Source organism: Centruroides sculpturatus, unplaced genomic scaffold (genome assembly GCF_000671375.1).
Source record: "Centruroides sculpturatus isolate CEXI.00-Female unplaced genomic scaffold, Cexi_2.0 scaffold18, whole genome shotgun sequence".
Lineage (NCBI taxonomy): Eukaryota > Metazoa > Arthropoda > Arachnida > Scorpiones > Buthidae > Centruroides > Centruroides sculpturatus.
In genome coordinates this window covers 59,036-82,981 of record NW_019384302.1, presented here as the reverse complement: position 1 = coordinate 82,981, position 23,946 = coordinate 59,036, and the positions used below count along the sequence as shown (strand labels likewise).

General features: G+C 32.7%; 1 protein-coding gene across 2 annotated transcripts in view; it reads right to left on the bottom strand.

The window, feature by feature from the left end:
• Nucleotides 1-23,946, bottom strand: part of LOC111612703 (aurora kinase C-like) — a 39,788-nt gene that overhangs the window by 11,089 nt on the left and 4,753 nt on the right. The window contains exons 1-6 of one of the 2 annotated variants that reach the window (XM_023353976.1): nucleotides 21,085-21,102; nucleotides 18,667-18,800; nucleotides 18,089-18,195; nucleotides 4,159-4,270; nucleotides 3,693-3,772; nucleotides 673-811 (exon numbers count right to left, since the gene is read on the bottom strand). In XM_023353976.1, coding sequence (XP_023209744.1) covers nucleotides 673-811; nucleotides 3,693-3,772; nucleotides 4,159-4,270; nucleotides 18,089-18,195; nucleotides 18,667-18,789 — 561 coding nt within the window. In that variant the 5' untranslated portion in view covers nucleotides 18,790-18,800; nucleotides 21,085-21,102. Of the gene's footprint in view, nucleotides 1-672; nucleotides 812-3,692; nucleotides 3,773-4,158; nucleotides 4,271-18,088; nucleotides 18,196-18,666; nucleotides 18,801-21,084; nucleotides 21,118-23,946 lie in introns of those variants that run through there. The other variant, XM_023354050.1, reaches the window with a different exon arrangement.

The following is a 23,946-nucleotide window of genomic DNA, read 5'->3' as shown; positions in this document are numbered from 1 at the left end:
ACATAAATTTAACTACTGTGTAAATTAGGTAATAAATGGTTTTTTAAATTTGTATTACAGTATAGTGTCTGTAATTATAACAACATGAATGTACTATGATAAAGTATTTATAATTATATTTTAATCATGAATTTTTCTGGGTAAATAATCAGGGATTTTTCCCATCCACACCTGTTTTTCCTATGTTGTGAGTGGCAACCCTGGTCGTGAGCATTGAAGTGATCTCACTTCAAAGTGAGTCTCCGAGACAGTCTTGTCACAAATATGGCTTTGCCGTTTTAATTAACTTGAGTTTAATGTAGTTTTCTTATTCTTTTCAATAGTTATTTACATTCCATTTTATCACTAACTTATTAAAACTTTAAACAACCGAGGTGTATAGTTTCAAAAATGGCTACATCCATACTGGATTTGGCTGTTTTTGAAACTATACTCCTCAGTTACTTGTTGTTATCTCAAAATCCTCATTTAGTTTTGTCCAGTCCTAATTTACCATTCCAAAATGTCAACCATTACTTGACCTTTAGAAATTTTATTTATTTTTTTGGAAGCCCTAAATGAATGCATGAGGATTCCCGATGAGTCGACAACAACCCTGCCATGAAAATATGAATATTTTCGATCTGAGGACAATAAACGATAGTAAATAGGTAAGCAAATCAAAATACATACGGTGGCGGCTCTCTTGTCGTCAAACTTTCTGTGCTTCTGCAACTCTTTGTAAAGTTCTCCGCGAGGCGCAAATTCCAAAATCAAATACACTCTTGTGTCGTCATAGAAATATCCGTACATTCTCAAGATATTTGGATGCCTGGGAAAAAATCAAAATTTTATCAAATTTATTAATAATGGTCTATAAATAATTTCAAATGCAAAAATAAAGTTTATAATCTAGCAAAAAAATATTCTGAGTAAAATAACCATAGATTAGAAGTATATTAAGAATGAAAGGTGTGTTGTATGAATGGAGCACTTTGAGATAGTCATACATCAATTAAACATTTCCAACCAAATGGTACTATAATTGTTATAGCACCGTACACTTTGAGATAGTCTTATCTCATTTGAAGTCAATATATAAATAGTTATAGTTTAATATTTTACAGTAGAAACCAAAATGATTTCTGGCCAGGTCAATACTAAAGTTTTAATATTCGGATCCATAATTTGGTCTATTGTTAAATAAACATTATTTTTGATTGGGACACAGATTTTCACTTGATTTTTTTCTAAGAATTTTTGTTATATTAAAAAGGATCAATAAGTGAGGTATGACCAAAAAGATACATTGAAATGATGGAAATACCAACAAAATAGTTACATTTGAATTTTATTGCATGAGAAAGTATAAAACAAAACAATTCTTCAAATTATCTCAAAGGGTCTAAAAATCAATTGATCTCAAAATAGAAATTGGGTACATTACGTATGCATCAAAAAGCATGTTGGTGAACTGAGACACATTAAAATATATTCTGACATTCACCTAGGAGTCCATCGGTGCAGTGACAGATGTACATTGCGCTTGTCAGCCATGGATACGATTGTCTCCAGTTATATTATTAATGCTATTTTTACTAATCTGTATTAACCCAAAGTTATTTTGACAAAATAAATCTGCAAATGCCAATAGAGCACCGTTTTGCTTCCGCCATCTCGTCAGGTTGCTAGACATTCCAGTAAAAGCTTATTACACCATTTTCCAGGACATCGGTTGTGGGTGTAAAAGTTAAATTTCCAAAAAAATTACTTAATATTGCAGGCAATTGATGAATGTGGACACGTCTGAATCTTTCATTTCTTGAGGATCTATCGATGTTGATACATACCTCAAAAAGTGTATTAAAAACACTCTATTCCCTTCTTCCAACAACACAATTGCCGGGAAGATGTGGTTTTCCAGCCAGATCTAGAAATGGCTCATAATGCCTGTAAAGTTACCAACTACATCAGTGATTCTCAAACTTTTTCGATCCACCGCCCCCTTTGTTCCATAAAGTTATACCCAACGCCCCCCAACCCATTTTCTCTTGTGTGAGAAAAGGATTGGAAATATTCTTAGGAAAACTTTTCTATGAATCTCACACTTTGTGCCCTTACTGTACATTGTTCTCATCATCTGGAAACCATTAAACGCAAAGTTTCCTCTTATCAGCCCCAATTTTGCCTTTGGTCACCGTTCAATACCCTGCCTCTATCATAGATCTATTCATCGCGCCAGAAGGGGGCGTTATTGCTTACTTTGAGAAACGCTGAGCTAAAATAAAAGTCAATGTGTTAGAAATATTCAAGTTGTGACCTTCAATAAATTTTATATATATTCCGTCGAATTTTTATATATAGAATTTGTCTGCCGTCGCCCCTCTATATTTCCTTAACGCCCCCCAATTCTCTTTGAGCCTTCTACTGCCCCCTGAAAGCCTCCAGTGCCCACAAGGGAGCGTTATCGCCCACTTTGAGAAACGCTGAACTACATTTAAAATACTGGGCTTGAATTTGTGGAAAATAAAAACACCCACCCTATGTATCTCAAGCCTGTCTCATTATAAGATTTTGGGCACAGTATAAACAGCAATATATCTCTCAGTACTTGAAATCATTCACATAAATTTAGAAAAATATTGGTCAAAATGTTGGGAAGAAGTCTAGCATGGAGTATGAGCAAAATTGAGATGTGTAGGAGAGCATGGTCTCTATGGACCATTACTTTGCAAAAAGTGAATCTGAACTGTCTGTACTAGTCCATGAATAAAAGTAATCTTTGAACCTTCATTGTCCTGGTAAAACAGTATCAATTAAAAGTGACACTTTAATTTCTGACACTGCTTAACATTATGAAATTATAAATATATGAAATTATAAATAATGGTTAAATAAAAAAGTTAACCTAACTTTTCTAATGAGCAATTATTTATTGTAACATTGTCGCAATGCCAGGCTGTCATTTTTAATCATATTTTTTAAATTTATTTAATTTAAAAATATGTTCTCCACCCTAAATTAGTAGTGCCTTTCCCCTGTAAATCATACTTTTTCCATTAGCAATAGAGTGATGCCAGTCATCTGTAAACTCCTTTTGGGAGGAAAAGTTTTGAATTGAAATAACGTGACTTCTGTTTGCGTAGGAAGTTTGTATATAGTTAATCGGGGCCTCCCATCCCTAAAGCTTTTCATGTCTGGTCTTTTTTTCATCTAACTCCATTCTCGAGATTAAAGACAGACAAACAGATGGAAAAATAACAATGGGAATTTATAGGACTACAATTTTTTCAAATTTTAATTGCATTTCAATCTTAAAAATTCATATATTAGCAAATATTGTAATTCTATTTATTTTTAGAATAAAAGGAAAGAAAAAATTGAAAACTGGTTAGTGACGTTACAAGAAGTAAGACTGTCAATGAAGATTGGGGGTAAGACAGATGGTATGGCTTATGAAAACCAAGAGAAAGATATGGGAAGGAGAATGTTAGCATTATAAATACCAGAAAAAAGAAACAGCAGAAGGTGGCAGGATTGTATAACAGAGGATAAAATTATTTTGTATAAATATTATTGTATAAATAGACCAGCTCCTGCAAAAGATTTAAGAAAGCTTTATAATCTGCTTTGTTTATATCCAATTTCTTAATACACATGCAAAAATAAAAATACTACACAATAATAACTTTATATTTAAAGTCATATAATACCTGAGATGAGATTGAATTTCTATTTCTCTTCTAAGCTGATGTTCTACACCATTTTTCTGTAACTGAGACTTAAACAACACCTGAAAAAGTATATTTAGAATGTAGACATTATTAATTATACACAATCACCCTTTTCATACACATGGATATGACAACATAATTAATTTCAATATTAAATTAAATAAGCAAACTCTCTCAAGTCTCTCTCATATTTTGGACATTAGAGGTTAACAAATCAAAGAATTTGTCTCAAAGATGGGACAGAGCTGCTCTTTGTTTAAACTTTTAGCCATGTAACTTAGGTTCAAAATATATAGAAAATGGTTTGTTTCATTTTCTAAGAGGAATTTACTTCCAAGACAGAAATAGAATATTCAATATCCATATATATCCGAGCTAGATTCTCCCACACTAAAAATGGCATTCTATCTTTGCTTTTAAGAATAAATCTTATTCAAATACTTACTTTCAGAGCGACAATGAACTTGCTGCTTTTCTCACGAGCAAGATAAACGTTTCCAAATTTTCCTTTACCCAACGGTCTACCAATGTCGAAATTCTCCAAACTCCATCGTTTTCTGCAGATAAACATTTTTATGCTATTTTAAAATAAGTATTGGAAATCCAAGTTAAACAAAAGTATCCAAAGCATTACAAAACATAAATATCTATCAACAGAAACTTAAATTTTATATAGTACATTAAAAATTGTCATTTTAATATACCAAGTCTTCACATAATCACCCATGGATGATTAAGTGAGCAATAGGAAATTATGTGAGACTGCTGTTGCATCTGCATCCGTTTAGAAGTAAAAATGAGCTCTACTTTTACTCCTCGACATCAACATCCATAAATGGGTCATTGACGTGACGAATAAAAGTGCTCTTACAGGGAGGGGAAGTTACTACAGGTAAAGAAATTAGATATAATTGCATAAAATATTGTTAATAATTAGATATAATTGCATAAAATGGGTTTAATGTTAATTTAAAACATTACAGAAAGATCATTCCAAATTTTATGTTCTTAATCATTAAGCTATAAAAATATTTAAACTTATAACAATTATATCCATTTTAATTCGTTATCAACAAACATCTGAAAATAAGTTCAGAATAATACAGGGCGATCTGTTCGGGTGGGGATAATTTGAAAGCAGTATTGTAATGAACACATTAGTTATACAAAGTTCAAATTGTCGGTAGCTTCGGAACTTAGTAGCAGGCCTGTTGCTGTTGACTCACAGGAAACCCCATCATAATGTGGTGCTGTCACTAAAGGTAAATCATTATGCTACAATTTATCCAAATCAACCTCCCGCACTGCAGGATGGTTTCTAGTGTTGAGCCACTGTGAGAGCACGAAAGAGCCCCGATATAAAAGCACTGGATTTTCAGGACTCAAATTAGGAGTTCGTATAACTCAGATGGCACTTTTTATTACCAATCGTCCGACAAGGATCTGCAATATTGCATTTTTTAGTAAAGATTCAAGTATTCCTCAACTTAGATATCTGGACAAGAGATGTAGTTGTTGTATGCATAATGGTTAATGTTAATGGTGTTAAGGAGATTTTCTTTTTCTCCACCTTTCCTCCTTGTGATTCTATTGAATCTCCTGGGAAGGTCAGATCTGTGGTAGAGTTTTTCAACCATCCTTTATTAAGTGGTTGTGATGAAAATGCACACAACAGTGTTTGGGAATGTAAAGATAATCCCAGAAGAAACATCCTCTGGACTTTTTGGTGGTACAGAGCCAGTAATCTTAAAGTAACAAACTAACAAACCTACTTATGTTACTTCCAGACATATGGAAATTCTGGACCTTACTCTAGCTTCCTCTGATTTAGGCAGCAGAATGGTGGATTAGTCTTTGTCTGAATAAATCTTCCCTATATGATCATGGAAATTTTACTTTCACCCATAACTTGGCTTCTAGACTAAAAGGGACTGCTTTTCACATCCCAGAGGACTGATTGAGCACTTTTTAAAGTGCCTGTTTCCAGATTGGGTTACTTCTCGATTGCTGTGTCAGACATTGAATTGGCTTTTGATAGTATGCAACAGCACATTTTTGAGTCCTACACCATTAGCTGTCCTACTCGAGAGAAGGTCATCCATCATTTGGTTCCTTGGTGGATCAGGAGTTGCTCTATGAGGTCTTCACCTCTGTAAATTTATTTAACTAAGGTAAGCATACTGGTGAGTGGGAGATTTATTGTATAGTTCTAATTCACTCATCAGTATAAAAAAAGCTATGAGAAGGGCAAAAAGATCTTCACAGAGAAACTTTTGCTCAAACATTTCCAATGTCTCTAAAGTTCCAGATTCAAAGATTTAAGCTAAGAAATCCTTCTTTCAACTGGGTTTACTATTGAGCTATCTAACACACTGCATTTGAGCTTGGCATCAGTCATGCTCTTGTTTGCTGGATTGATTTTGTGTTATAACATTGCATTGTGATTTCCCTTCCTGATACTTCTCTAAGCATCTGTTGTGAAATGGACCACCACAAGATTACGTCCTTTCACCTTTCTTCTAAAGTCTCATTGTGTATGATGATCAAAAGGGACCTTAATGATTCTAGGTTGTATGTCCCAGGATTGTGCAAACAATATTGTTCTGATTTTTGTGGGGAATTTCCTGGTACTCTACCAGACCTTCTTCAAAGAGGCCTGATTTCTGTGAAAACTGATGCAGGCATACTAGCTTGAGCATTGTCCTGACAAAATTGTTGTTGTTCTTTGGCAGCCCATCGATTGGAGTCGATCACAGGTTCAGTACAGTTGGTCACCCCGGAGTGACGTCATCACATGCGAATCTCAAACTCTCTCCCTCCTCACCACAAGGCAAGCAAGATGTACATATTTTTTTTCTCCTGTATAGTTGTTCTCGTGTCTAACAATAAAGCTTTGTTATTGTTGATATCTTGTGCGATTTCCTTGGACATCGATAGCGGTCTCCACATTCTCTTTACTTGCAGGAGAGCTTAAAGGAGCTTTTCTGAATCCTTTCTACATGATAAAAGACTATAGTTTTCTTCAGTCTGTGGACAAAACAGAAAATTTTAAAGATGAAGACTGATAATGCTGATGAAATGGTTTTGTTGTAGTTTAACACCTGATTCTACATACAAATTTAAAGAAGAAAAATGTGTTGATAGCAAAAATAAATCAAAAAGCCAGCTCAGTCCTCATCTGTACAAACTTTTGAGTTATCTGATCAGACCTGTTTGTACTCTCTCATTCCCAACCATAATTTCCACATCATACAATGCAACCATGATATACTGATAAAAGGAAACTTCAGATAATTAGAAAATTTATGAAACTTAATGTTTAAAAATGTAAAAACAATCTTCTTGTTGATTACACTGCAAACAAAAAAAATCTTAAACATACAATCTCATATTTTTGAAAACACATTAGCAAACTAGAACAAGGAACTATTCAGGAAAAGAAGAAAAATTTTATTGTTAATTGAAAAGTCATGCTCATCCTCAAACTCCTACTCAATGAATGCATGAAAAACTTTAAAGTACAGTGATACCTCATACTTCAAACACTAAATTTGACTAAAGTTTCCTTCAAAGTTTGAACTGCACTCACAGTAAAAAAATGTGTTTGAAGTGTAAATACAATCTGGTGTGCACCCAACTCATCTCTCACTCTTGCATTACACTTAAATGTTTTCAGTGTTTTTTTCCACTTTATTATTTGGTGTGTTTGGTTATATATATATGTGGTGCCCGCCTGCCACGTTGACATGATTCAGTTGAGTCTGATTTCATGTGCAGGCTAGAAAAAAGAAACCATTAGAGTTACGACATAGCGCAAACGACATGTCAGCTTCAAGACAATTAATATCCATTTAATAATTAGATTCAAGATGATTTGTTTAGTGTTCACTGTTTTGTAATGTTTTGTTTTGTATCATATTAAAATATACGTTATTATATGTCATAGAAGTTCTTCATATTCTTTCTTAAACTGTGTTCTGCATAAGCTTCTTAACGCCCAGCCCAGCCATCTTTAGACACCACATTTCTCAGGAGTGGGATAAGAGTGATTTAAATAGCTGTGGATTATTGAAATCATAGTATTTACTGATTATACTGAAACGTTTAATGGCAAATGAAGAGATTCTCGAACTGACTGTGATTTGCCAAAACAAAAACTTGTTGATTTTGAATTAAAACGAAAACTTTTGGATACTATCAACACTCATCTCGGAAACAGCATAAGGAGTATGCAGATTTTTATTCCTTAAAATGATTCTAAATAATATAAAAGAAATAAGCATGGCATTGAAGAATTGCAAGTTCAATAAAATCAAAATCATTCATAAATTTATTTTTGATACCGACAGCAATCAGTCAAGCCAAAAGAGAATAAGAAATTTCAGTGGATTTACATTTGCTTTAAACAGTGATGATTTTAATAAGAAATTGAAAAGTATAAAAAGTAACTTTTCCTTGAATAAGCTAATTATGATTTCTAACATTTTAAACATATCTTTCGAAGGCAATAAATTGGAAGTAGCAAAAAGAATTCTAGCTGATTTGTGTGTTTTGGAATCCTTAGCTCAGCATGTCCGACTCGACATTTCGTCTGGCTCCGAGTCGGAAGCAGACGAACCAAATAAAAAAATTGAAGGTGAAGGCAAATTTTCAATGCAGTGCAATATGAATAAAAATAAAAGCAGTCTCGATTCCTCTATCCAATCTGAACAAAGTAATGCTGTAGCTAGTTCTGTTTTCCATAGTGTTACTATTAATTATTCCGATATCGAAAGTACCATTTCTAAATTTAATGCAGAACCGCACAAGAATGTTATTTATTGGATCGAACGTTTTGAAAATACCTCTAAATTATTTAGTTTGTCTGAATTGCAAAAATTCATTTTTGCTAAAAGATCCCTTGGTGGTAATGCCTCCTTATATGTAAGAACCTGGGATTAATTCGTGGCAAAAACTAAAACAAGCTCTGATCGAATTCTCTTTTGAAATTAATTCAGCTAGGTTGCATGAGCTTTTGAGTAAGCACAAAATGCAGGACTCTGAATCCGGTCAGGAATATTATTTAAAGATGAAAGAGTTATGTAATTTCAAAAAAATAGATGACGGTGCTTTAATGCATTATGTGATTAAAGGGATTAATGATAAACATGAAAGCAAATCTATTTTATATGGATGTAAAGACTTGTCGGAATTTAAAGAAAAACTTAAAGTTTATGAATTAATAAAAAGTGATTCTGTTAAGAGTATAGGCTTCACTCTATCGAAAATACCTTAACATGATTCTTACAATAGAAATAATAATACTTTTGATAGAAATAAAGCAAATTATGAAAATTACAGATCTAACACAAAATGCGACTAAAAATAAAGCAGGATGGTTATGTTGATAATCGTAGCAATAGAATTTATTATAATTGTGGTTCGAGAAATCATATTTCTAAGTATTGTATTCATAAGGATAAAGGTTTAAAGTATTTCCAGTGCAAAGCATTTGGCCATAAGGCTTCTGAATGCCCAAGGTCAAATTCAAAACCAGAAGTTGCCAATTTAGATGTTACTATAGAACCGAAATTGTTTAAAACGATAATAATTGGTAACATAAGTATAAAGGCAGTGATAGACACTGGAACTCAAGCAAATGTTACTTAGAAAATCTGTTTTTGATAAATTAAGCTTTAGGAGGTTATTCCCAATTAATTCTACTTTGAATGGATTTGGAAAATCAGTAGTTGATCTATTAGGCTGTTTTACAGAAAATATTCAAATTGATGATTTTAAGTGTTATGCTGATGTGTGTGTAGTGGCAAATGATGTAATGACTTATGATGCCATCATAGGCCTTAATGTTTTAATGCAGGGTGAGACAACTATTAATGAAAGTGGTATCGCAATAAAAAATAAAATTCGATATGCTGAGGATATAAATTGTCTGTCTATTTTGCCAATTGATTTAACTACAACAAAGTCGAAGCAAACATTGAACCAGATGTTTCTAATATTTTTAAAAGTAAGGTGCAACAATTAGTTTTGGATTATGTCCCACATGAAGTTAAGAGAACAAATGTAAAACTGAATATTTTGGTTAAAAATCACAAACAGATATTTCATCAGCCACATAGATTGCCATTTTTCAAGAAAAAGATTGTCGAGACTCAAGTTGCTGAATGGTTAAAGCAAGGAATAATAAGGCCAAGTTTTTCAGAATACAGTAATACCTCAACTTACGCGAACCCAGGGTTACGTGATTTTCAAATCTCGTCAATTCGTCTTTTGTTTGAGCGCCATGCAGCTCTTGATTACTCACTCCCCCCACACTATTCTTCAGCTTACATGTTCGGATGTATCGCGCGGAATCAACACATAGCTACAATTTATTGTGTGTTATTTATTTCTGTTTTTGTTATATCTACGGAGACTCGAGAGACTCTATGTGGTGATTTCTTGTAACCGTGAACGAATCAAAAGACGATATAAGATTAATGAGAACATTTATTAGCTTACATACATCCTACTTGGATTTTAGACAAATTGCGAAATTATACCCCGACTTACACGGTTATCGCTCGATCCTACCTATTGTGTAAGTTCGGGGTATCACTGTATTGCAGTCCCGTTGTAATCGTAAAGAAAAAGGATGATGAATAGAATGAAAAAGAAGCACCAAAACTTGGTGTTTCTTTTTCAACGTAAAAGCTGTAGAACCACCAGCAAAAAAGGCATAAAATGATGTATCTTCAGTTGATTTAAAAGCATCTGAAGAACAGAGGAGAAAAGATCCGAGATATTCATTCTCTGTTTATTCGAGGTTTTCCAGACGAACCACTGAAGAAGAGATAAAAGCTTTATTGTCTGATATTATTTCTGTACATTTCCCAGCAAATAAAAAAAGAAAACGTTCTGGTATGCAAGGAGGATATGCTTTTGTAAAATTTAAGAGTAAGAAAATAGCTGAACATAATTTTTTGGTTCTTGAAAAAAAGAAAATCAGAGGGAAAGAATTTTGTTTGTTGATTTTTTGGGTACCAAAAGCAAAAACAAAGCATTTATAGACAGAACTAAGGAGCAAGATCAACAAAATATAAACTGTGAGGCTGGGACAACACACCCCCTGGACAGGAACTGGCTGTCGAGCTAAAGTCAATATATTGGTGACTTATTACGTAAATAGGACCAGTGTGACCAAAGAACGGGGTGCAAGACGATTTTATTGTTGCATTCCAGACCTAATTGACAGATCCACGATTGTCAATCATAAGAACGAGAGAGGGATCAACTGCCGGGATAACTTTGGACAGTCACCTTACAGAGAGTTCAAAGCGTGACCTGCTGACACTCCTGTAGAGGGGGCGGCGGCTAGGACAGCTGCATCTTCTCTGGGACAGAAAAATAGACATTAGGTAAAATTTACGGGTCCATCATCCGGAAAAGGGCTTGACCCGACTCCGGAGGGGAACGGCCCGGACCACCATTCGGCTTGAATCGTGTCCCTGGTAACAGACCAAGGGGCCAATAGAATCACAGGGGACCAGCATTCAGACCAACCAAAATCTCAGAATTTCGGGAAGAAAAAGATCATAAAAGCCCAAAATCCCAAGGACATGAGGAGATTGTAAGATGGTGATTGAGAGCGTCAATCCTGTGTACGGACTGCAGATACTCGGGTGACAGAAAGGAGAAATCCAAAAGCTTTCGCAACGAAGGACAGACTGAGAGGACCGAAGACCCCGACACAGGAAAATCAGGAACCCAACTTTCCAATGACTCTTTCTTTCCTCCTGGACTTCCCGCATCCGAATTAAAAGAGAACGTCCTCGGAAACCAGGACGAAAACCCGCTGGTTGGTGCATACTTCCAGATCATCTGAGGCTGCAGGACGTCAGGACAGTTATAGTTCATTTTTTGGCCTGATCTGTAAGCATGATGTCTTTGTCAAATAAACGTGTTGAATTCAAAAATACAGTCTCTGTGTGAGTCTCTCTGCGTCCAGCAAACCACTACCTGCATAAGGAAAAGGCTTTCTTGCCTCATCCTGACAGATCGCGGGCAAAGCGAGTGTTGTAACCTTTAACTCAAAGGTCAACCCCACAAGGATGTCAATCTCGGGCGACTACCAAGCCCCACAAAACAAACAAATTATTATATATAATATTACTATATAACTGGACTGCTGTATGTTGCTATGTATATAATTCGTCTCTGTAATCCAAAAATTTTCGGTAGACGGACTCACAGCAAAACTTTTAGTTAGGAACTCACTTTTATTCTTTAAAAAATGACATTGCATTTCAGGTTGGTACATACACCCAACCCCTCCTCAGTGCTAATTTTTCAAAAAACAATAAAAAGCTATAATAATCAGTACATGACATACATTACAAAATATTTCTACATACTTACTCTTAAAAATAAAATTTGTGTGTGGGCTACCAGTACATATAAACACCAACAATTGTTTCACATCACCTTAAAATTATCATACAAGTTTAAAAAGCACTTGAAGTGTGCATTACATCACTCTTAACCACTAATTACAATTCTTATATACCAGACTATATAAAAAAGAATTCATACCTTATGGAATTAAAAAATATATATATAAAAATTAAAATATATATATATAAAATATAAATGGAATTAAAAATAAGATATATATAACGTATAACAGAAGAACATAATATTAAACTTAAATTAGAAGAATTAGATACTAAGTTTATCCTGAATGATTACCCAAAATTCAAAATTAATAAGTGGAGAACAACCTTTTTAAAAAATAGATATAATACAAAATATAAATATGAAAAAATATATAAAAAATTCCCATACATAAAAGATATATTTGAAAATTTCAGTAATATTCTTAAGAATGATAAGATATGTTTGGCCCCATCTTTGACCAATAAGATTACAAATAATGTTTCTAAATATTTGAATAGAAGCAACCATAAAAATATAGATCCTCTAAAAAAGGCAGGAGTTGTATATAAATTAGAATATAACTGTATGAATCCATGTAGTTATATAGGAGAAACAGGATGTATATTAGAAGTAAGAATAAAAGAACATGAAGCGGCTATTAGGTTGAGATACAAAAATTCACCATGGTATATGAACACACAAAAAACAATAATTGTAAAATTAATCGCAATAATATTAAAATTTTGCATCATGAAAAGGACATATATAAATGTAAATTTAAGGAACACTTAGAAATTAAAAAAACCAAAATAATTTAATAAATATTTCTGATGGTATACAAATAGATTCTAGCTGGTACAAAATGATAGAGGGCATTACATAGTAATAAATAATGAAGTTATTGCAATTGATTAAATGAAGAATTCTAATGTATTGCGAGGTATTGGATTGTTAGTATACTATTCATATTTTAAAGGTATGTAAGGTATTGTTTTTTCATGCTTTTGTTAAGTCTACAAAATTGTCATAATGTAATTTGTTTTTAGAAGTGATGTAATGCAAACACTTCAAGTGCTCTTTAAACTTGTACCATAATTTTAAGGTGATGTGAAACAATTGTTGGTGTTTATATGTACTGGTAGCCCACACACAAATTTTATTTTTAAGAGTAAGTATGTAGAAATATTTTGTAATTTATGTCATGTACTGATTATTATAGCTTTTTATTGTTTTTTGAAAAATTAGCACTGAGGAGGGGTTGGGTGTATGTACCAACCTGAATATGTCATTTTTTAAAGAATAAAAGTGAGTTCCTAACTAAAAGTTTTGCTGTGAGTCCGTCTACTGAAAATTTTTGGATTACAGAGACGAATTATATACACAAACAAATTATTTGTTAGCAATATTCCTAATGAAGCCACCATGAAAGATTTGGGAAAAGCATTTCCGGCAGCAGTGAATGTATATCTTAATTCAGATGCAAACAGGACTTCTCAGATTTCATTTGATAGTGAAGAAGCTGCAGTTGAAGCTTTTAAAAAGAATTCCTCCTTAAAAATAAAAGGGACTCCGATTGTTGTTTTATATGCGCTAATCAATAAGCATTGTAATAAGGGAAAAGACGGAAGAGGTCAAGGTTCTCCAAGACCATTTCACCAAGGACAAGGATTTAGGAAGTCTTAACAAGCAGAGGAAGCCATCAAAACAGTTTTGACGATGATGATATGAGTGATATTGAAGTAGGAAGTGATGAAAGTGAAGAGGAAGAAGAAAGTGATGATGACGACGATGACAGTTTAGATGAAGGAGGAGGATACGAAAAAGCCAAATAAAGGCAGAGATTTAGGACAGTCATTTGCAGATAAGAGCATGAATAGCAAAACTCCAGCTAAAACTCCTAATAAATTAACTGTTCAACAAAATTCACAGAAAAAGCAGATTGAAAATAAAACATCCAAGACACCTAAACAACAGATTTTTAAAATACAAGAGAAAAATAAGAAGACATACAATTTAAGAAAAAAGAAGCTAGACCTTATCGAGTTAATGACTTGGTTGCCATCAAAAGGACTCAATTTGGACTGCAATTGAAACTAAAACCAAAGTATCTTGGACCCTACAAAATTGTGAAAGTTAAAAGAGGAAACACATACAACATAGTCAAGGAAGGAGACTACAAAAGACCAAATGGCACGACAACATGTTCCGAATTTCTGAAACCATGGAATGGTATTCCAGAGTGCTAGTGAGAGGACCAACATTAAGATGAATTTCAAGAAGATAAGAAAAAGAAGATGCTAAAAAAAAAAAAAAGAGAGAAAGAGGAAAGACAACAAATGACATTTAAAGATGAAAGAACTGTTTAAAGACAACAAAATGAGTTTTAAGACGAAAATTGTTTCTTATTCATTTTCCAAGACAGACGTTTGACAGACTTTAAAGACGATCAACCTTAAAACTTTTACTCTTCAGAGACATATTTTTGCAGTTTGTTTTCTGTTTTTTTCTTTTATATTTCAGTGTCGCTGGAGGTCCAGACGAATCTAGGACAACCAAATGTGGTGACCGTCCCCCACGTTGACATGATTTGGTTGAGTCTGATTTTGTGTGCAGGCATCTAGCGCAGGTGGGAAAAAAGACAAAACGTTAGAGTTACAACATAGTGCAAATGACGTGTCAGCTTCAAGACGATTAATAATTAGTTTCAAGATGACTTGTTTAGCATTCATCGTTTTGTCACGTTTTGTTTTGTATCGTATTAAAATATACGTCATTATACAAGGTGCATTTTCATAAGTAATATGACCAATTTTTTCATGATACGATGATACGCTGTATCTAGTTCTAACCTGCTGCACTAGATAGCATGGGGTGTTAGCTTCAAAACTCGCTCGGTCTCATTTGCTTCCAAGCTGCCGGTGGGTGAGGATGTTTATTCCCATAAACCCCATTTTGAGTTAATGTAACACGGCACAATGGATCATTTTGTGGAGCAACTTTACGCTATCAAATTTTGCATTAAACTTGGAAAGTCCGCCTTTACATTAATTCAGCAGACCTTTGGGAGTGATTGCTTGTCCAAATCACAAGTTTTCCGATGGCACAAGTCGCCCCATCCCAAGAAGGCACACATGAGCAAGTCTAGGATCAAAACCATGCTCATTGTCTTCTTTGATGTCAGAGGCATTATCCAACTCGAATTCATACCTGCCAGGACCACTGTAAATGCAGCTTTCTACTTGGAAGTGCTCAAAAGACTGAAAAGGAGGGTTGCGCGCTGCCAAAGTGACATCAAGGGCACGGAAACTTCATCACGACAATGCGCCAAGCCACAGCGCCTTCATTGTCAACAGTTTCCTGGCCAGGACCCATACCCCATTGGTTCCACAGCCGCCATACAGTCCTGACCTGGCTCCTGCTGACTTTTTTTTTTGTTTCCTCACGTAAAAGGGACCATGAAAGGGAAACATTGGGACACGATTGAAAACAGAGCTTATGAGCTTTAGAGCTTATGTTACATCAGCTCTAAAGGATATTCCAGAGGAGGCCTTCCAGAATGTCTTCCAGGCCTGGAAACACTGCCTTCACAAGTGTATTGATGCAGGAGGGTGCTATTTCGAAGATTTTTGACTAATTGTAAGAATATGTTCAATAAATGATTTTTTATGAATTAGGTCACATTACTTATGAAACGCACCTTGTATGTCATAGTTCTTCATATTTTTTCTTAAACTGTGTTCTGCATATGCTTCTTAACACCCAGCCCAGCCATCTTTAGACACCACATATATATATACATATACACATCCTTTAGCTCAAAATTTCCTGAATGAAACTTTTTAAACCACATTTGACATGTTTAAAGTTTAGGAGCACCTACCCCATGCACAGTACAAATTGTTTTTACTGTTTGCAAGATGTTATAGTCTTTCTGAAACTCAAAGCATAATACATTTCAACTTGATTTTATTTGAATAAAATGTGAGGTAAAAAGTTTAAAATAAGCTTCTAAAGAAAGAATACAATATTAAGCAGTAAAGTCTACGAGGAAGGTTGTAGTATCAATGATTGAGATGAAAAAAAAACTTTTCACAAAGCACGAAAGCAATACATGTGCGATGGATCTGGTAGCAATGTTTAAAATGCCGAAATCAACAATGTGTGATCAGTGAACACAATTTTAATTTTATTATAAAGTATTTATATGTTTCAATTATTGTTTTCATGTCTTAATTTACTACTAGGGCATTTAATTATCTTATTTTTACCTCAAATTATGTGTATTTGCTGTTTTAAGTTTATGAAAATGAGTATTGTTTAGGATCTGGAAATTAATTCACTTATTATTATTTCTACTGGGAAAAATTGATTTGGACTTCACATGGCCTTCTGGAATGAATTAAATTCGGAGTATGAGGCACCACTGTATTATATTTAAGACCAGTTGCATAAGTTACCATATAAACTACAGAATAAATTTAACCTTGTCCCTAATCTAAAGAATAAGCTATGCTTGCTGCACAAGTTTCTTTGACTCATCAGACAGCTACAGGTCAGTTACCCAAAAAATCCTTACTACATAGTTATGTCAAGAGTAGGATCCTAATGACCCTGCAAGAACAATAGTATGCAAGACGAAGGAACAATAAACGATGAACCACAAGCATCAGATGGATTGGAGTATATAATGACATTTCTTTAAAATATTCTGTGACTATTATGATAAACTTCCTTTAAAATATTCTAAATAAAGGTTATTCATAAATAAAATAAATGAATCTAAGTTAGTAATCTATCTTGTTTCTTTGCTAATGTACAGAATAAACTTTTAACCATCTGAAACAGACACGTTAATTTATTCGGCAATTTATCTTAAAGGTTTACACCCATACAACACATCAAGGGTAATTCTGTAGATTAAAGTGCATTTAACATTGAGATTAAAACTCGTGCAACCAGCCCTTAACAAATCAGAGAAAATGGGGCAAAACTAAGAATGTATAAATTTATTATATAATGCATAAAATAATGTTACTAATCACAACAATTTCATTAAATCTAAACTGTCAACATGCAAAATGTCAGATACAAACATACAAGAAGAAAACTTAACTCTTTCTGATTGGTTAGAAAGCAATAGCCTTAACTCTTTTAAGAATGAAATTGAAAACTTTGGGCTTGCTGCTGATGGTTAATCATAGTTTCCTACCAAAACTGATATCGTAAAAATTGTGCTGTGATGATAAAAACAATATAAGTGATAACAGGATGGAGAAATACAAAGGAACAAAAACAAAAATCAGTGCTATCAATCAACAAAGCACAATATGCAATGGACATTTTTTGGAAGTCATGAATCATATATATATATAAAACATTATTTTTATCAAATGAAGTTGTGATGTTTAATATAACTAAAACAGCGTACATTATATTTATATTCTACAGCCATTTTCTAACTGAGACTATCAAAATAATGATGTTATAAATATGGAATTTTTTAAAAATAAAGTAAATGTGGCTGTTTGATAATAGTGCCTCCTGTTCATTATTTCAATAGTCTTGATTAGAAAGTGGTTGTAGAATGTGTGTGACGTATTAGTCATATTGAGCATCACAATTTCACCTGATATAAAACAATTTTTATTCTCTATTGTTTTAATAGTTATTTTATAGATTATTTTATTGTTTACTGCTATTAGTTCTGTTTCTTTATTTTAAAAATTTTTAATAAAAATCTTTTCAATATGTTTTTTTATGTCATATTATTATATTAACGCAATAGTGTCATTTACAAAAATACAATGGCATATTTTACCGACAACAAATAGATAAGTAATAGCTATAATGAGCAACTTCACCTCGTTCCCGCTTACTCATTATAACCGAATTCGACCATAATTGAAATTGTACACATTTATATTTTTGTTGTAAATAATTTCACACATATTCAAACATACTTTCCTTTATCTTGAGAGGTCTTCTCTTTTGAACTTTCTTCACTTGTTTTTATATTTGTGTTGATGGGTTGTAGAACTTCCTTTTTCTCGGTAGACTTAAAAGGTACCTGTAATGAAGAGTATATTGAGTACTTGTATTAGCTACCTGCTTTATAGAAATTATTTCATAAAATTAAAACTAATCTAAAAATCTGAATATTTTATCATGCATATTGTCAAACAATACAGATACATTTGCAAGTAATGTTGAAAAATGCAATGACATATTGAGTCAACTCAAAAGAAAACAGTCATTAACTTTTTTCTTTGGCTAAGCACCAATGCTATGGAAACACGGGCTTCTTTCTCGGGATCGTGCTCATAACCATTAGTGTGTGATTTTACAACCAACCCCATTTCTTCAAGGACTTTGGAGTCAGTAGACCAGCCCCCAACTCCAACTCAAAATTTTAGTTATGTCTCTAACACTTACCTCTAAATAGTAATTTAAAATATATTTTGATTATAATTAATCCAGAATGGCATTTCATCACTCAAGTGAATCATCAGGCATTCCTATCAAAAATGAAAATGCTTACTGTCTTTTTTTCACAGAGTTTTCCATTATCACCGCTGCCATCTTCATCCACACAATGAATTCCATCTGTGGTTATAGTGAAGTATTCAAAAACACTCATTTTAAGCCAAGTCTTCTCAGACATTTAGTATAAATCTTTTGACAATAAAATTTTAGAATTAGCAAATACAGAATAATTTTTGAATATAAATTTCTGGAAAGGGCATCAACAGTAATGGGAGAAAAAATGAACAGTTGTTAGATGGTGTTCTAGGTATGCTTCACTTCCTGTTTAGTGTCTTCTATTATTGCTGTACTGTCACTTTTGCGGTGTGCAATCTCTAAACAGAAGTACTTATGGCAGGTTGGAAAGTCATTATTCTAACTCTTGCTTTAACTCTATACAGTTTTATATACTGTTAAAGAACCTGTAGAAGTTACTGTAAAAGCAGAAACCAACAACCTTTTACCACATATACATAACATTTCATTAGCACCTTTCATAAATTTTTGCAGCAATTTTTCAGGCCTATTACTATGGAAAGAATCAACTTGGATATTAACCAATGAGCATTGACCACATATTGCTTAGTTATGGAAAGTTATTTCTGGTTTCTTCCACATTTTTTAAACATGTCACTGCCATTATAAAGTTTTATGGAAGCTTCATGTTCTGGTATTGGAACATGAAAAAGTATGCTATAATAGTAGTTGAACACATGATTCTTTACAGTTAATGGATACTGTAGAAAATTAACACAATTAACAGAAAAGTCACATATTGCCCAACACATTAAACAAAAAGTCCTGACATCGTTAACAAATGTGCTGATTGGTTTAACAGAAGTGACATTACTCTCAAGTTGATTCTTTCCCTAGACTAACGACACAACAGAATCATGTCTAGGATATAAAAACATTATGCAATCTGAAAACTTTTTTATTTGAAACTGAAGAATTAAGCAGAAAAACCAATGTTAATAGATAGATATTTAATCAATTCAAATATGTCAGAATCTCAAAACATGCTTATTATTTTAAATTCATTAAAAATCTTTAAAATACCTTGAAATAGCTTCCTTAAAACTGAGGTAAGAAATAAAAATACTATGCAATACATGTCCATTTTGCATGAAAAAGATTTACATTTAGAAAAAACTAACACATTTTCTTTTATCATTGCTTCTAACATTTTTTTAAACTTTCTGGTGAGGTCACTAAGAAAGCATTTTTAGCAAGCCCATTATGGGTTCTGCCAGGCACACGACGGGACAGCCGGGTGCAATAGTGGAGGCCCTAGATATCGGGAACAGATCCAGAAAAATTCCCAGGTTCAATCTCAGGTTCCCTAGAGCAATAGGGCTGCCACTTTAGCTACTCGACCATTTCTAACAACATATTGCAAGTACAGTTATACCTCGACTTACGTCGTTCCCAATTATACGTCGTTTGTCAAAAAAGTATATGGAAAAATAAAAATCAAGTTTAAGTCATTTTATTCGACTTTACGTCTGTCCGCCACAAATATTGAAATCGTAATATCACTAGAAAAATGTTTAAAGCACATAAAATCATATTAAAATATATACATTTACAAGTATATACTGTATTTACAGTACATGCATTCGTAAATTTAGATTATTTTTTTCTGTACTATATTAAAAACTAAAATTTGTTTGTTTGTAAGCTTAAAATAGATCCTTATTAACCATATATTATTAAAAATGCATTAATAAATAAAATACAGAACCGGAATTGGCAATTTATGGTTTAGCCTAGTGACAAGTAGATTTGGAGACAAGTAAATTCGACTTACATCGTTTTTCGAATTAAGTCATTCTCCTGGAACCAATTACCGACGTAAGGCGAGGTATACCTGTATACACAATCATATTTTCCTCAAACAGGCTCTCAATTAATAAAGTACTATCAGGTAACTATGGTATATAAATTCTGGCCTGCCTCAAGTTCAATGAAACTTTACATAATACAGAAATTAAAACAGACTAATTATAGTATGTTTTAATTTCTGATCAATTTATTTAACTGTTTCAAAGTTATGTACATTTATAACTTTTTTCTTCTTACTTTTTTAGAACACTTGGTACTACCAATTGAGGTACTGTATACCCTTTATTCCATTAAAGGGTCCCATTTAATATGAAAATAATTATTATTAATTTTTTTTAAATGTATATTTTTCCAATTTTTGTTAAAACAGAACAGAAGCAGTTGCAATTTTCTTTGTTCTACTAAGAAATAATTTCTCATATTTTCAGCATTTTTGGAAGTTGCAAAACTTATCTTCTTAAAATAGTAAAATTATATGCATCCGTATGAGAAACCCTCCTTTACAAACAAGGTTCTCCAGAACACACATTACATAAAGAGAAAACTTATTGTTTATTAAAAAATATTAAAATATTTTATAATTACTTACATTTTGACCTTGAGAGTTTTCTTTGCTGCTCATCTGTAATTAAATTTATGCAAATTAATATTTAACACACTAAAAAACAGGGTGCTTCTAAGCAGTCTCTCTTTTTAGTATATAGTAGAAATGAAACATTCACAATGATGCATAGTAAAACTTATTATATCTATTGCTGTATAACAAATTCTCAATTTCTAGCTCACAAATAGTTTGATGACTTCTAGGAATAAAAAAAGCATCCAAACATCCAGCTGATTAGCTGCATGGTAATGGATTTTTATCATACATGTAGTAATCAGTATACTCATCACTTAGAAGCACCCATAATTTCAGTTCTAAGAAAACAATGTAATAATTTGATATATAGTAAACATTTCATAGTTACACAGTAAATATATTTGCTGTTTTTAATCAAATTTCACCAATTTCATAATAAAGACTATTTTAAATCGAGAAAATAATAAACAATTGCGGAATATTTAAATTTATACAAGATTTCTAAACAACAGTGTTGGATAAAAAACAAAGGACGGCAATGATATCACTGTCCTCTATTTCTGCAAGATCATTCCCGCGACACTAGACACGCAATGGATGTTTTTTAAGAGGAACAATTTTAAATATCTTCTCAGATAATAGGAAGTAATGGAAACACTTAAAAGTTTAAAAATTTTGGAATGACAAAAGACGACAATCCTTGCTCGACAAACCATTTATTGGCAACAAAACAATTTACAGTAATTACTTTTCTATTCGAAGAAAGAACACGTCACAAATATGACACAACCCATTTATTGTAATTATGGATATTGTTATCGGAATCAATATGCAGCCAATAAAATGCAATTGCCATAAGTTATTCATTCAAATGATAACTTTTATTTCAGGAACTGTTTACTGCTTATTTATAAAACATCATTGGACTTAAATTAGGCCATCTTCAGTATCCATGTTCAAATAAGTCATTTTAGAATCCCAAATATTTTACAATAAACAGTTCCATTCAATTAGTAAATAATGCTTCTAGCCCACAATGTAAATTGAGTATAAATTGATTAGCCTAATAAATACAGCTATAATAAATTGAAGGGCTTATCATATCAGGGAATGTCTGGAACAAACTAAATTTAAAAAAAAAAATAGCCTTTAATTATCCACAATCAAGTTTTAGAATGCACTTTGGGTATATAGACCACTCATCAGCCTACATATATCGATACAGTATTAAACACAAAAATATCTATACCATCACAATGTAAGAAGCAATTCCAGACTAACAATTTTAACATAAATACAGTGCACAATTTACATAATGTAAAACCAATAAATTACAATATACTAAAAATTAAATAAATACTAAATAAAAAATTTTTCAATGACAAATTGTAATTATTTGGAAATGGTAAATTCTACATTTTCTTCTTTCCAATTTCAGAGATAGCATCATTTATTACAAGTTAGTGTTGCAATAATTATCATTACATTAGGATAGGTACTACTCAATTCATTTCACAAAACACTTATAAAAGAATAAAACCATCAACAACAAATTACTCAAATATAATATAAATTTAAAACATACTTAACAGCACACACTATTGTTTTCCATCTCTTGTCACTCTCAATATGATGTCTCACACTCCAGCATCAATTTTGCCTCAATCTCAAATTCTTTAATATCCCTCCACCCCTCATTTAGCCTCAGTCCCATGCTATTTATTCTATCTTCTTCAGGTACTTTCGAGATTTCAATATGTTCTTGTAATTTTCTTTTTATTTGATTATTTTCTGTCATTATAGATTTAATACTATTTTTTATAATTTCACAACCATCCTTGTTACAATGTTGTGCCACTGATGATGAAATTAAATTTTTAATGGCATATATGTGTTCTTTAAATCTAATATTTAATTTTTTTCCAGTTTCATCAATAAATCTTTATGTAAACAGCTGCAATAATATGAATAAACTACATCATCATTTTCTAAAACATTATATTCCTTATTTTTATATTAATCATTTTCTCTATAGTTCTCATATGATCTGGTACCAAAATAATATGTAATTTTTTAAATCCTTTTTTTAATTTTTCAAAAACCTGGAATACATATTCCATTTTAAGATAATGTATTTTAACTTTATCTGTTTGTTTATTTTGTATTACTTTTATTTTACTAGTTCCTAACCATTTTAACAACAAAGGTCTAGAGCAGTGTTTCTCAACGGGGGCGATATCGCCCCATGTGGGCATTTTTCCATGTTGAGGGGTCAATTAGTAACAATTTATATTTTGAGGGTGAAAAACAATTTTCTGGGCGATATAGTAAAACATTATATTAAGAATAATTAGATATTTTATCCATTATATCATACAATAATTAAACAAATAACATTATACTAGTCACTAGTCTATTCGATGCAGTACGAATTTAGCATTAGCCTTGGCCCTCGGCATCGGAATTTTGAAGTGAAGGGGGCGATACTACATAACGGTTTTATTGAAGGGGACAAACTACATTGAAGAGGGCGACGATTCGTTAGAGGTTGAGAAACACTGGTCTAGAGCAGGGGTCGGCAACCTGCGGCTCGCGAGCCACATGTGGCTCTTTGGACGTGAAGCTATGGCTCTTTAGTTCCATACGCAAATATTATTTATTTTATCAAAAAAAAAAAAAAAACCTTTAAAAATCGTTCTGAATCGATTAACGAGGATTAGGCACTGATTCTATCTCTCAGCCACTTGTAATCGCTTTTCACCGCACCCCTCCCCCGTGACACGCGTCGTCACTGTCGTCAGTCCGTCGGAAGCTCTCGAATGACGCCGTCGTCGGATGTTTCTATTATCTAATTTGTTGTGAAAAACACTA